At 48.0% G+C, this 13,775-nt stretch overlaps 3 protein-coding genes across 3 annotated transcripts; all 3 read right to left on the bottom strand.

Annotated features, from left to right (window-relative positions):
• Nucleotides 1–5,414: 5,414 nt before the first annotated feature.
• LOC125534387 (uncharacterized) lies at nucleotides 5,415–6,061 on the bottom strand. Its single transcript, XM_048697637.2, has one exon. The coding sequence runs from the start codon at nucleotides 5,819–5,821 to the stop codon at nucleotides 5,549–5,551; it is 273 nt and encodes a 90-aa protein (XP_048553594.1). The 5' UTR covers nucleotides 5,822–6,061; the 3' UTR covers nucleotides 5,415–5,548.
• Nucleotides 6,062–7,127: 1,066 nt separating this feature from the next.
• On the bottom strand, nucleotides 7,128–7,683 carry LOC125534386 (uncharacterized). Its single transcript, XM_048697636.2, has one exon. The coding sequence runs from the start codon at nucleotides 7,504–7,506 to the stop codon at nucleotides 7,249–7,251; it is 258 nt and encodes an 85-aa protein (XP_048553593.2). The 5' UTR covers nucleotides 7,507–7,683; the 3' UTR covers nucleotides 7,128–7,248.
• Nucleotides 7,684–12,534: 4,851 nt separating this feature from the next.
• Nucleotides 12,535–13,119, bottom strand: LOC147987316 (uncharacterized). The gene has a single exon (XM_087545225.1). The coding sequence runs from the start codon at nucleotides 12,946–12,948 to the stop codon at nucleotides 12,700–12,702; it is 249 nt and encodes an 82-aa protein (XP_087401351.1). The 5' UTR covers nucleotides 12,949–13,119; the 3' UTR covers nucleotides 12,535–12,699.
• Nucleotides 13,120–13,775: the final 656 nt, after the last annotated feature.

Genomic DNA, 13,775 nt, shown 5'->3' with positions numbered 1-13,775 from the left:
ATCGTCTCACAACTCTGCTCGACTCCTTTTTATGCCAGTTGCAAATCCATCATCGACTCGCAACTAGGCTGGCCAATTTTTTTGCTAGTTGCAAATCTACCATTGACATGCAATTGAGCTCTTTGATCATTTTTTGCCCCAATTTACAAGTCCACCCTTTGGCTCACAACTGCGTCCGACTTTATTTTCTACTTCGGTTGCTTGTCCCCCTAACAAGCCGCAGTCTGTGTTTGTGTTCCTCTGGTCGCGTATCTTGTATCACTATGTTCTTGCGAGTTGTGATTTTTCTTTTTGCGATTTGCTAATTCTCATCTAGATGAGATTTAGCAATTGTGCATTCTAGTTTCCCACTGTTGGATGACCCTGCTAAGATTGGTGCTATGCCCAACATGTGTCCTGTTTGCTTTCATATATTGTCTTGTTTGTTAGTCCATGAACCGGGCATGTCCATGTATTTTCATACTTTTTTGTTGGGCATGAGTTCTTTTGAAGTTTGTGTGGTATGCGTGACAGTGTGCTACCTTGTGCACGCCCCCATAAGTTTTAATCGTGTGTTTTCAACATTGCTTTTTTTGTAGATAGGTATTTCTCTTGTTGTGCATATATCATGAGGAAGAACTTTTGCATTGAATTTTCTTTGTGCTTGTATGTTGCGAAAGAACATTTTTATGGTTGTTTTGTCATTGAGTATTACACTCGAATGATTTCAAAGGTGTAAATGGGGTTTTCCATAGAATCATAATACAACTAGGTCTGCCTCTTTTTTAATCCTAATTGCAAATTCATCCCCGACATGCAACCGGGCCCGACCCATATTTTTGTTTCATTTACAGTTTTACCCTCAACATGCAACTGGGCATCCGGTCTATTTTTGTCCCAATTGCAAGTTCACCGCAATGTGTAACGAGGCCTGGTCAATTATTCATCCCAGTTGCAAGTCCACTCTTGTCATGCAACTGGGGGCCTACCTTTTTGTCCTAGTTGTGAATACACACCTGATACATTGGGATCGACTCATTATTCGTCCTAGTTGCAAGTCCACCCTCGACACGCAACTACCTGGGGGAGGCGGCCCATTTTGTCCCAGTTGCAACTCCACCCTCAACATGCAACTTGGTTTTGGCCCTTTTTGTCCTAGTTTCAAGTCCATTGTCGACGTGCAACTTCAACCTCATGACTAATTCACATCTAGTTGTTTTTAAGGATGTCACATCTAAGTCTTAGGCCACACGATTAAAAGGGCTATAATTTTTGTGCAATGTTGTTTGCAACGCTGCTGTTGCTTTTCTCATGTTCGGACGCGGGCCTATGTTTTGGTTTGTTAGCTTTTTGTCTGGTCCTAGGTCTGTGAGAGTGTGGTCTTTTTTGTTTTTTCTTATGAGTTTTAGGGAAAATTTTAAGAGTCGGGCTAACTCTCTCTTCACCTACTTTTCAGCATGCGTTCCCCAATGTGTGTGTTTGTCGAGGGTCCTCAGTTGCATGTCAACCATATTGACTCGCAACTAAAGGTGTCTATGTTTGTCGAGGGTCCAAGTTGCAAGCCAAATATCGACTCACAACTAGGGGTGTGTGTGTGTGTGTGTTTGTCAAGGGTCCCAAGTTGCCTGTCAACCATCGACTCGCAACTAAGGGTGTGTGTGTGTGTGTCAATGGTCCCTAGTTGCATGTTGACCATCTACTTGCAACTAGGGGAGTGTGTGTTTGTCGAGGGTCCCTAGTTGCATGTCGATCATCGACTCGCAACTAGGGTGTGTGTGTGTGTGTTTGTCGAGACCCCCAGTTGCATGCCGACCATCCACTCACAACTAGGTGTGTGTGTCGAGGGTCCCGAGTGGCATGTCAACCATCGACTCGCAACTAGTGGTCTATGTTTGTGAAGTCCCCAGTTGCAACCCGACTATCGACTCGCAACTAGGTGTGTGTGTGTGTGTGTGTCGAGGGTCCCTAGTTGCAAGCCGACCATCGACTTGCAACTAGGGGAATGTCTTTCTTGGTGCCCCTAGTTGCATGTCAACTATCGAGTCCCAACTAGGGGAGTGTGTGTTTGTCGAGGGTCCCCAGTTACATGCCGACCATCAGCTCGCAACTAGGGGTATGTGTGTTTATTGAGGATACCCAGTTGCAAGCCGATCATCGACTCGCAAGTAGGGGTGTGTTTTTCTCAGTGCCCCCAGTTGCAAGCCGACCATCGACTCGCAACTAGGGTGTGTGTGTGTGTGTGTGTGTTTGTTGAGGGTCCGCAGTGTCATGTCAACCATTGACTCGTAACTAGGGTGTGTGTGTGTGTGTTTGTTGAGGGTCTCCAGTTGCATGTTGACCATCAACTCGCAACTTGGAGTGTGTGTGTGTGTGTGTGTGTTTGTCGAGGGTCCTGAGGGCGTGTTTGTCGAAGGTCCCCAGTTGCAACCTGACCATTGACTCGCAACTAGGTGTTTGTGTGTTTGTCGAGGGTCCCTAGTTGCAAGATGACCAACGACTTGCAACTAGGGGGAGTGTGTGTTTGTTGGCGTGCCCAGTTGCATGTCAACCATTGACTTGCTACTAGGGGAGTGTGTGTTTGTCGAGGGTCCCCAGTTGCATACCGACCATCAACTCGCAACTAGGGGTATGTGTGTTTATTGAGGGTCCCCAGTTGCAAGCCGATCATTGACTCGCAAGTAGGGGTTTGTTTTTCTCTGTGCCCCCAGTTGCAAGGCGACCATCGACTCGCAACTAGTGTGTGTGTGTGTTTGTTGAGGGTCCGCAGTGTCAAGTCAACCATTGACTCGTAACTAGGGGGTGTGTGTGTTTGTTGAGGGTCTCCAGTTGCATGTTGACCATCAACTCGCAACTTGGTGTGTGTGTGTGTGTGTCGAGGGTCTTGAGGGCTTGTTTGTCAAAGGTCCCCAGTTGCATCCTGACCATTGACTCGCAACTAGGTGTTTGTGTGTTGGGTCCCCAGTTGCAAGATGAACAACGACTTACAACTAGGGGGAGTGTGTGTTTGTCGGTGTGCCCAGTTGCATGTCAACCATTGACTTGCTACTAGGGGAGTGTGTGTTTGTCGAGGGTCCTGAGGGCGTGTTTGTCGAAGGTCCCCAGTTGCATCCTGACCATTGACTCGCAACTAGGTGTTTGTGTGTTGGGTCCCCAGTTGCAAGATGACCAACGACTTGCAACTAGGGGGTGTTTGTTTGTCGGTGTGCCTAGTTGCATGTCAACCATTGACTTGCTACTAGTGGAGTGTGTGTTTGTCGAGGGTCTCAGTTGCATTCCGACCATCAACTCGCAACTAGGGGTATGTGTGTTTATTGAGGATCCCCAGTTGCAAGCCGATCATCGACTCGCAAGTAGGGGTTTGTTTTTCTCAGTGCCTCCAGTTGCAAGCCAACCATCGACTCACAACTAGGGTGTGTGTGTGTGTGTGTGTGTGTGTTGAGGGTCCGCAGTGTCATGTCAACCATTGACTCGTAACTAGGGTGTGTGTGTGTTTGTTGAGGGTCTCCAGTTGCATGTTGACCATCAACTCGCAACTTGGAGTGTGTGTGTGTGTGTGTGTCGAGGGTCCTGGGGGTGTGTTTGTCGAAGGTCCCCAGTTGCATCCTGACCATTGACTCACAACTAGGTGTTTGTGTGTTTGTCGAGGGTCCCCAGTTGCAAGATGACCAACGACTTGCAACTAGGGGGAGTGTGTGTTTGTCGGTGTGCCCAGTTGCATGTCAACCATTGACTTGCTACCAGGGGAGTGTGTGTTTGTCGAGGGTCCTGAGGGCGTGTTTGTCGAAGGTCCCCAGTTGCATCCTGACCATTGACTCGCAACTAGGTGTTTGTGTGTTTGTCGAGGGTCTCTAGTTGCAAGATGACCAACGACTTGCAACTAGGGGGAGTGTGTGTTTGTCGGTGTGCCCAGTTGCATGTCAACCATTGACTTGCTACTAGGGGAGTGTGTGTTTGTCGAGGGTCCCCAGTTGCATGCCGACCATCGACTCGCAACTAGGGGTATGTGTGTTTATTGAGGGTCCCCAGTTGCAAGCTGATCATCGACTCGCAAGTAGGGGTTTGTTTTTCTCAGTGCCCCAGTTGCAGGCCGACCATCGACCCGCAACTAGGGTGTGTGTGTGTGTGTGTGTGTGTGTGTGTGTGTGTGTGTGTGTTTGTTGAGGGTCCGCAGTGTCATGTCAACCATTGACTCGTAACTAGGGGGTGTGTGTGTTTGTTGAGGGTCTCCAGTTGCATGTTGATCACCAACTCGCAACTTGGAGTGTGTGTGTGTGTGTGTGTGTGTGTGTGTGTGGAGGGTCCCCAGTTGCAACTAGGGGTGTGTATGTTTGTCGGTGCCCCCAGTTGCAAGCAGACCATCGACTCCCAACTTGTGTGTTTGTTTGTTCTCTTCACATTTTTCCTTGTTTATTCTTTTTTCATTTTTTTTTCTTCACCAGATTTAGTTTCCTTTTTTACTTTTTTCATTGAAAAAATAATTTATAATTTTCTTTTTCTTATTCATTTATTCTGTTTCAAAAAGTATTTGGAATTTGAAAAAACTTTTGTTTATTCAAAAGTCATTTGGGTTTCTCAAAAAATGGTCAAAAATATCAAATTAAGTTCACATTTTTCAAAAAATGCTCGCAAGTTTAGAAAAAATGATCATGGTTTAAAAACATACAAATATTTTTTAAAAATGTTTCTTTTTTAAAAATTGTTCACAAATGCTAATCATCTCTTGAGCTTTACACGTACTGGACTAAACTACAAGCTCTCACCTTGACTACATCCGTTTCTAAACCAATAGACATCCACGTATGTTTCTTAATTTGTCGTGTTTGATGATAACAAAAGAAAGTGGCACGCAGGGTACACTTATGCTTTACGCGCTGCATTTTTTATGACTTTGTGTGCTCAAACACAAGGCACTTGGGTGCGTACAGTGAGCCGGCTCAGTGGCGAAGGCCTGCGCTATCTGTGTCAAGGAGAAACTGGCTGGACAATCAAATAAAAAAACAAAATAAACAAACAACGAAACAGCCAGAGAAAATTGTCAACGGGCAACAAACATGGATGGCATCATCTTAGATGTGACATAGTTATGTCAGATCTAGATGTGTCCTAGTCACACCCTATGTTGCAAGAAACATAACGTCAGAATCTGTAACGGCTTCCATTGCAGCGAACTTGAGGTGTTCGAATCGATCAGACAAGATCTGAGATCTTGGAGGGCGGCCGGGTGTATCGCTGAGGTCGAACTCCTTTTCTGTTTTTCACTGTTCTGCCCTTTGTTCAGAGTTTGGCTGCTTTGTACAGGCATATAAAGGTGCTCTATTTTCTGTAGAGAGGCTCGAGTTACTCTCCATGTGTTATGTGTAACTCTGAACTTTCTCCCACTCTTGATACAGATCGTCCTTTGGCCTTTCAAAAAGGTCACTGAAGCACATGAACGGACAAGTAGGGTGATATAAATTCTAAACTCGTAGCGGAAATTTTCATCATCATCATTATCATCGTCGTCGTGGTATCTTTACAATCGATCAGGGTCGCGGGCCATGGCTGCATGCTTCCCTAGCTATCAGTGCTACTAATTTGGCCCCCAGCAACTGAGGTACATGACCGTCCTCAGCCCCTCTTCAGACTTCTCTGCTTGCCACCTCCCCGCCACGGCGGCCGCAGAGGTTGGAAGCTGCTTCTTGCCATGCGAGACGCCGCCGCGGACACTGGCCTTGGCCTTGGCTGTCCGGTGGATGGACCTGAGCGCATAGTTCCAGCGGCAGAGGCCAGCCTGGTCCTTGAGGGCCTCCACCGCGCCCACGCTCATGGCCACCATCCACGACGCCTTGGCCGGACCAGCCATCGCCTCTCCTTGTTCTTGCCGCGTTACTAGAGAGTGGAAACTGATTTGTGATTGCTGTGTCTAGTACCGGTGGACTTGCAAAGTTGCGGTGATGAAAGAACAGAGCTAATTTTGTTGAACTATCTCACTGAATTGATGCTCGTCTGAACAGAGCTAATTTTGTTGAATTGTCGCATGCTGGAGCCTCGAGGAAATGGTTTCCACGATACCAGGGGCCTAAACACCGCGAGGAGGTTAATAATCCGCCATACATCGATCTGCTTGATTACTCGTACTCACGTAGGTTAACTATAACATTTTTGGGAACACATGCTATCGGGGAGACTCGTATGAGGCCGGCCGGCCATGTGTCAGGCTCAGGCCCTAGCAAGGAGAGGATCTCAACACGACTGGTTCAGTTATCCTTCAGAGATAAAGAAGTGAGCCGACACATTCAGTTATCCAATGGTGCGCATTTGATGGAGAGATCCAACGGCTATTAGTGCTATTCGTATTGAGCTCATATATGGTTTACTTCTATAATCGCTGAGCTATCCGGCTATATATATGCCCTTCTCTGTGTAGAATGAATAAGAAGAATATGCGCAAAAAAAAAGAGCATGAATAAGAAGAAAAATTCCCTAAATCTAGTAGAAGTACCTCTTAGAATAGCGTAGCAGTAAGGTGTTTTCTTCAACTTGTATCCATCCTCTTCCCAAAATCATTCAGAAAATCGTCAAATTAGTAACTGGTCAGGATGCATCCTCTCCATGACACCATGATCGTGCGCATATTCTACACGGCGCGTCTGCAACTGGGAAGAGGAGTGTCTGTCTCACTGTGAACAGAGAAAACGACAACATGTTTATAGTTAACTTATTAATACTGTCTTATTAATGTCATCACTCTGATCAGGCTCACTTTAATTAGATCTCGTGTCCCTTGAGCAGACTGCAGAGCAAAGAAATTCAGAACATGTTCGCCACAATCTCGTCACATGCAGCAGGTCGACTCCATCAAAGTAGACAAAGCTATAATCTCTAACGGCCACCGCTTGCAGCGACCTGGAGGTGTTCGAATTTGACCAAAGAAGATGTGAAATCTTGGAGGGCAGCCGGGTGTGTCGCTGAGATCCAACTCCTCTGTTCTCTTCTACCCTTTCTTCAGAGTTTGGTTGTTCGGTACAGGCAGCTGAGCTCTGTTTTCTTTATGCCTCATTTTGCTCTGTTGCTCTCCCCACTGTAACTCTGAACATTGTTCCTCTTTTGACAAGCATCAAGCTTTTGCCTTTCAAAAATTAGTCATGGATGCACATGGACAAAGAGGGTGAGATAAATTCATAGCCGAAATTTTCATCATCATCATCTTGCTGTATTTACAAATCGATCATGGGGTTGTGCATAAGCACAACCTGCAACGAACACAACATCCCTAAGCTACTAGTACTCCTAATTTGGGCCCCAGCAGCTGAGGTACATGACGGTCCTCAGCCCCTCCTCGGCCTTCTCCGCTCGCCGCCTCTCCGCCACAGCTGCCGGAAGCTGCTTCGTGCCCTGCGAGACGCCGCCGCGGACGTTGGCCTTGGCTGCCCGGTGGATGGACCTGAGGGCATAGTTCCAGCGGCAGAGCCCGGCCTGATCCTTGAGCGCCTCCACGGCGCCCACGCTCATGGCCACCATCCACGACGCCTTCGCCGGACCAGCCATTGCTTCTCCTGCGCTTCTTGTTCTTGCTGCACTGCTGGAGAGTGGAGACTGACTTGTGATCCTTGTGTGTAGTACTACTAGTGGACTTGCGAAGTTGAACAGAGCTAGTTTGATTTTGTTGAACTGTCTCAGTGAGTTGATGCCTGTTTGTGTTGATGGTAGGAAGAGTGGGAGTCGGACGGGGTTATATACGGGCGAGACGAAGCAAAACAAGCGACTGCCGGTGCTGGTTTTCCAGGAAACCGGGTGCTTTTGGACCCACCTTTGCTTGCTTGCTTGCGCCGCACCGTTCGCTGTCGACGCCCGGCCGGTCTTGTTCTTTTTGCGGCAGAGCGGCTGGTTTTGTCCACTGGGATGGGACCAGACCAAATCCGCATATATGAGATACTTCATTTTCCTTTTATATATGGAAAACGATTGGGCGCCGGTGCGCCGGCCGAACTTTCGGCCGGTTCGCACGCACGCTGGCAAACACGCATACGCAGTGGCCCCGCGCGCCCCGCCTTCTTTCTATGCGTCTCTATCCTCTACCTTTAGCCTTACGCGTGCGCATCCCTCCCTCTCTTCCCTCTCCTGGGCTGCGACTGGGCCACCACGATCTTCATCATCGACGGCCAGGCGCTCCCTCGCCGGCCGCTATGGCTGCCTGCTGCCATGGCCATGTCCATCTCCTAGATACAGCCTTCACAAGCGCACATCTCCTCCTCCCTCCTCGCGGGCTGCGATGGGCCACCACAAGCTCCATCGCCGGCGGCCAGGAGCTCCCCTCGCCGGCCGCCATGGCTGCCTGCCGCCCTGCTTGGATCTAACCCGCATAAAGTGTTGCTACCGTCACCTAGGAAAGCTTCAACAGCTGTTGAAAAAAGCTTCAACCATAGACACAGAAAGCTTCAATGGCACTGCACAATAAAGGAAAGTTGCAACAGTAGTTGGATTTTGCTACTACCGGCGAAGTTTTTTGCTACATCCATCAGGTGGAGCTGCGACCTCGCGACAATGACAACGACGATTTGCTGCAACCGTAGTAGGATTTTGCTACTATCGTTGGAGCTTTTTGCTTCATCCATTCTTTTTCTAGAACGCAATGGCTGCTACATGCAACGACGAGCTACAAACGGCGACGACGGTGTCAGAATTTTTTGCTGCAACCGTTTTCTCCATTTGCTACGACCGTGCAATAGAAAGCTGCAACGGGCGGTCATGGGAGCCACATCCCAGCAGCAACGGCAGACGTCGAGCTGCAACCGGCGACAACAAGAGCTGCATCCAGCAGAGCTGCAACCGGCGTCTGGTGTTGCCGGAGCCGCATCCATCGCCAACGAGGGGAGCTGCAACCCACGGGCGAAGTTTTGCTGCATGCGTGGATCTGGACAGCGGCGGCCGGCGGCGAGTGCGGCATCCAGCGGCACGGGAGCGGCGGAGAGAGGGGTTGCAGGTGAGGGGGTAGCGGCCGACGGGCCAGGGGGACAGCCAGGCGACAGGGAGCCGCGCTCGCGCTGCGCGCGGAGAGGAAGAAGTCAACGCACAGATCGGACGGCTGCTCGCTGGATCGGGTGGTTAGGGTTGGACCGGCCGAACCGTTTGGGCCGATGCGCCGGCGCCTAGCGTCACCCTTTATATATAGCTTTTTTCCTCAGTGTGTAAGAGCAACTCCAGCGCATCTATTTCGTCTGTCACCGTTCGTTTGGGCCACCATGGACAAAAATGCTGGCCCAACACGCCGACTCATTTTCAAAATGTGTCCGCTTCATGTTCACATAGACCCATTTGTGGCCCAAATTTACGGCTCAAATTTAGGGCTGAAATGCGTCGGCGCGGACGCGAAGCGGACACTCCACACGTCATCTCGGTGTCCGCCATGTCCCCACCCGGCGGCCGCCGAACTACCGCGGTCGTCTTTATTAATGACGACTGCCCACCGCGGGTCCACGCGTCAGCAACGGCGGTCAGCCTTTTTTTAATCCGAGCGTGAGGTGGGGGGCTGTCCTCATCCGCTTCCAGACGCCTCTATCCCCATCTCACCACCCATTGTGCTCCTCCGTCGGCGACAAACCCTAGCCACCGTCATGGGCTTCTTCTCTGACAAGGACAAGGGGCCTCCGCTGCCCCTCTCCCCCACCTCCCCCCGCCTCCGCTGACGTCTTCAAACCGACCTCGGGAGCGTCTCAACATCCCAGCGCACCAGGCAAGGTGGCACTGGGAGCACCGCGTCCCCTTCCCATATCCCGGCATGACGCTGCCACACGACTGGCACTTGGATCTGAAGAGGATCCCAGTGCCGGCAGAGTCGCGGTCGGCGCGTGCGCACGCGAAGGAGGTGCGGCGCCGGTGGCAGTTGCTGACGCCGGAGCAGCGTCGCGATCCCGCCTATGCACTCGACTCTCCCCTTTGGGAGCAGTGGTTCGCGTTCGAGCATGAGGAGGCCAGGAGGCGCGGCGTCCACAATGTGCGGTATATCCCGCTGCCGTCCCTCGTCGTGCATGATGAGGACCAGGAAGCGGAGGCCGCCTACCAGGCAGCGCTGGCGGCAGTCCTCCGTGAAAGCGAGGAGGAGGAGCGCAACAAGGAGTAGGAGGAGGCTGAGGCGTACCAGGCGCGCATGATGAAGGCCATGGCGCCCGTGGCCGGCGACTGCATCGTGCCGCCGTTGAGGGCGCCGTCCCCGTCAAGGCCGAGCCGGTACCGACCCCATCGAGCACTACTCATGGATTGGAGTGGTGTGCGAGTGGGTCAGCGCGCCACCGGTCTGGTTGGGGGCGACGCTGGCGCAGGAGCAGGCCTACCTTGACCAATGGCAGCAGCAAAGGCTGGCTGAGGAGCGTCGTGAGGGCGAGTACTTCGAGCAGGTAGAGCGCGACGTGGAGAAGGAGCGCCTTGCCTGCGGTGGGCCAACCCAGTCGGCGGCGGTACCACGGCGAACGATGTTGCTAGAGCCTGGTCGACGACGTTTCGTTGGGCTAGCCCGGCCCCGACGCTCACCGACCCCAACGACGACGAGGACGCCTAGGGCAGCGCCTCCTCGTAGTTTGTTTTATTTAATGTTTTAGTTAATATAAATTATTTCACTCCATGTTATGAATTTATTCTCTACAACAAAACAACAGTTCAATACAAAAACTCATTGTTTTTCTCTTGAAAATATCCACATAAATGTTCATTATTTCTTAAATGTATGTAGCGTAGGAACTGTTCATTGTGTTATTTGCTTTATGAATAAAAGAAATTTTTCTGTGAATTTCAAAACAAAATTTTAAGATCCATGAACATATTTTTGATCAATCAAAACAAGTATTTCTTAAGAAAAAATCATGAAAAGCCTTGTGAGCAACATTATCATGTTTTGTGAACTATAAAAAAAATTGGTGAAATATATGGAAGTAACATGCATATTATACGCGAACAATTTTGATACTCATTCGATTTCTTTTTGTGAGATACACAAATATAAAATTTATGATTGAAAATAATTATAACATAGTATGTATTTTTTTATTTTTCTATAAGTAATATTTTGTTTTGAAAGTCCAAATATAAAAACAAATTTCTATTTTGACGAGTTTGTTATGAAAGTTTTGTATTTCCCAAATATTATTCATGTATTAATAGGACTATTTTTTGTGATTAGAAACCTTCTAATTTGTGATTAGTAGAACTGGTGACCCTTTGAGAAATGTATAAAGGAAAAATTAAGAAAAAAAATATGGAAAAACAACATCGATGCCATAAGTAGACATTATAAGAAATACATATAAAAACACAATAAAAATGTATATGATAGTGTTAGATTCTTATTGGTTAACTAGTTAGAAAATTTATAGCTATGATTGATATCCATTTATATTAAATTTTTATACTTATTTACATATAATATTAATTATACATAAATAGTTTTTTATTAATACGACGTTAATACACAAATTCAATTATTTTTCGTATTATACCTAACAACATAAATCACAACTAGTAACTTAAAAATAACTATTTTACATTTCAACATTTTCCACTAAAATTACTATAATTGTAACAACCTTATGTTATTTTTAATATATGTTTAGGATATTTAAGCAATTTAAATTCCATATAGATCTGAGAATATGAAAAATAACGTTCATATATAAATTAATTTGTGTGCCACTTAGATGCATTGTGGTGTTACGTGTTATTTTATTAGTATCTTCAAGTATCTTGATAAGAGTTTTATATGTAGGTGCCTAGCAAATATCTCAACAGAGATTTGGGGAGCACAATTGTTTTTTTTTAGCATCAGTACAGACACAAGTGCTCATATACACGCGCATACACTCATCCCTATGAACGTACACACGCACACCCTACCCCTATGAGCACCTCCGAAAGACTGAGCCGGCACATCATCTTGAGATTTACGAAGTCACCGTAGGCAGGAATAGTAACCATTATGACATTATGGATCTCCTTAGTTGCTTGAGAGGGAATTATGTGTATTCGTACTTCTTGTTAGAAAGTCATTTTTTTTTCTTTTGCTTCCATGGACCTGCGTCAAAATCAAAATAGATGGTCGTTCAGTAGAAACTGGAAAAGCGTTGTGATGTGCTTCACTATGTCATCGCGCCCGCTCTAATAAAAAAGCACATATTTAGAGAATGAACAACTTTGCCTTAGTGGCGACTGGCCTCAGTGCCATCCCTATCCCTTGAACCCTCCACTTGCTGTGAGCCGGGTCGACTCGCTCAATAGAAAGTACTTGCAACCAACGCAAAGCATATACATGTTGTTCCGAATCAAAACAATTAGAGATGAATTTGTTGGACAGAACGCGACGCCATAATCATGAATAGCCACCGTTTCAGCGACCTGGAGGTGTTCGAGTTGATCAGAGAAGGCGAAGATTTTGGAGGGCAGCCGGGTGTATTGTACAGTCGGCTGAAGTCGCTCCGTTTTCTGTATGCTTCTCACCTTGCTCCCCTGAGTTGCTCTCCCCGAGTAACTCTGAACATTCTTCCTCTCAAGACAAATAGTCAAAGATGCACATGAACAAGGACAGTGATATAAACTCGTAGGCGAAATTTTCATCATCATCATCATCGTGGTATCTTTACAATTGAACAGGGGACAACCGGTCAACTCTCAACTCTCAGGCCATGTCTGCTTGCTAGGTTACTCTTGCTGCAACGAACACAAGCATCTCTAGGCCCTAGCTAGCTACTAGTACTCCTAATTTGGCCCCCAACAGCTGAGGTACATGACTGTCCTCAGCCCCTCATCGGCCTTCTCCACTCGCCGCCTCTCTGCCACGGCCGCCGCGGAAGCCGAAAGCTGCTTGGTGCCCTGCGAGGCGCCTCCGCACACGTTGGTCCTGGCCTTGGCTGCCCGGTGGATGGAGCTGAGCGCATAGTTCCAGCGGCAGAGCCCAGCTTGGTCCTTGAGGGCCTCCACGGTGCCCACGCTCGTGGCCACAGCCATCTCTTCTCCTCCACCTTGTTCTTGCTGTGCTGCTGGATAGTGGAGACTGACTTGTGATCCTTCTGTATCGTAGTAGTGGACTTGCGAAGTTGCGGTGCAAAGAACAGAGCTTATTTTCTTGAACTGTCTCACTGGATTGATGCTTGTTTGTGTTGATGGGAAAAAGAGTGGGAGAGAGACGTGGTTATATACCGGAGGGCCGGAGCAAAACAGACGGCTGCGGGCGCTGGTTTTCCAAGATACCGGGTGCTTTCAGCTTTCAGGAGAGCCCCCTTTTGCTTGCTTGCGCCGCAGCTCTCGCTCTCGTTCCTGTACAGTGGGCCATAGTTTTGTCCGTTACAACCAGACAAGGCAGAGAGCATATGCTGGAAGATACGGTTTCCGCCATACCAGGGGCCGTGTGAGCTTCGTGTCATAGTCGGATGGAGGAGACACCGGACTCATCCATGTGTGCGCCTTTGGCAAAATATTTTGATTATTAATAATATAAATACATCTTGGTTATTTCCAAGAAACTCGTGGTATTAATACTATGCTGATACTTTTTTTTTGCGGGTGGATACTATGTTGATACTGACACTGTTGTATTATCGTCATGCTATTAATGGAGAGGGATTAGCCTGGTTGAAAAGAAAAACTTGTGGTATTGGAAACGTGTGGGGATTCCTCTTGTTGAAAAGCCAATTCATTTGCTTGCATGACCCTAGGGAACTTAGAAAGAAAAACGTGTGACCTCCCTTTTTGGGTCTTCCTGTAGCTCTGATCAGAAAGCCTGCAGATGGTAAGCACTAGTTAACTATTTATTGTGGACGAACCAAGCAACTGGA

This window comes from Triticum urartu, chromosome 2A (assembly GCF_056163025.1).
Source record: "Triticum urartu cultivar PI428250 chromosome 2A, HENAU_Tu73, whole genome shotgun sequence".
Lineage (NCBI taxonomy): Eukaryota > Viridiplantae > Streptophyta > Magnoliopsida > Poales > Poaceae > Triticum > Triticum urartu.
The sequence above is the reverse complement of the archived record's forward strand: the minus strand, read 5'-3'. Positions and strand labels throughout refer to the sequence as shown.

Coding starts and splice junctions, on each gene's coding strand:
- LOC125534386 (XM_048697636.2), bottom strand. CDS start 7,506: ATGGCTGGTCCGGCGAAGGCGTCGTGGATGGTGGCCATGAGCGTGGGC.
- LOC147987316 (XM_087545225.1), bottom strand. CDS start 12,948: ATGGCTGTGGCCACGAGCGTGGGCACCGTGGAGGCCCTCAAGGACCAA.
- LOC125534387 (XM_048697637.2), bottom strand. CDS start 5,821: ATGGCTGGTCCGGCCAAGGCGTCGTGGATGGTGGCCATGAGCGTGGGC.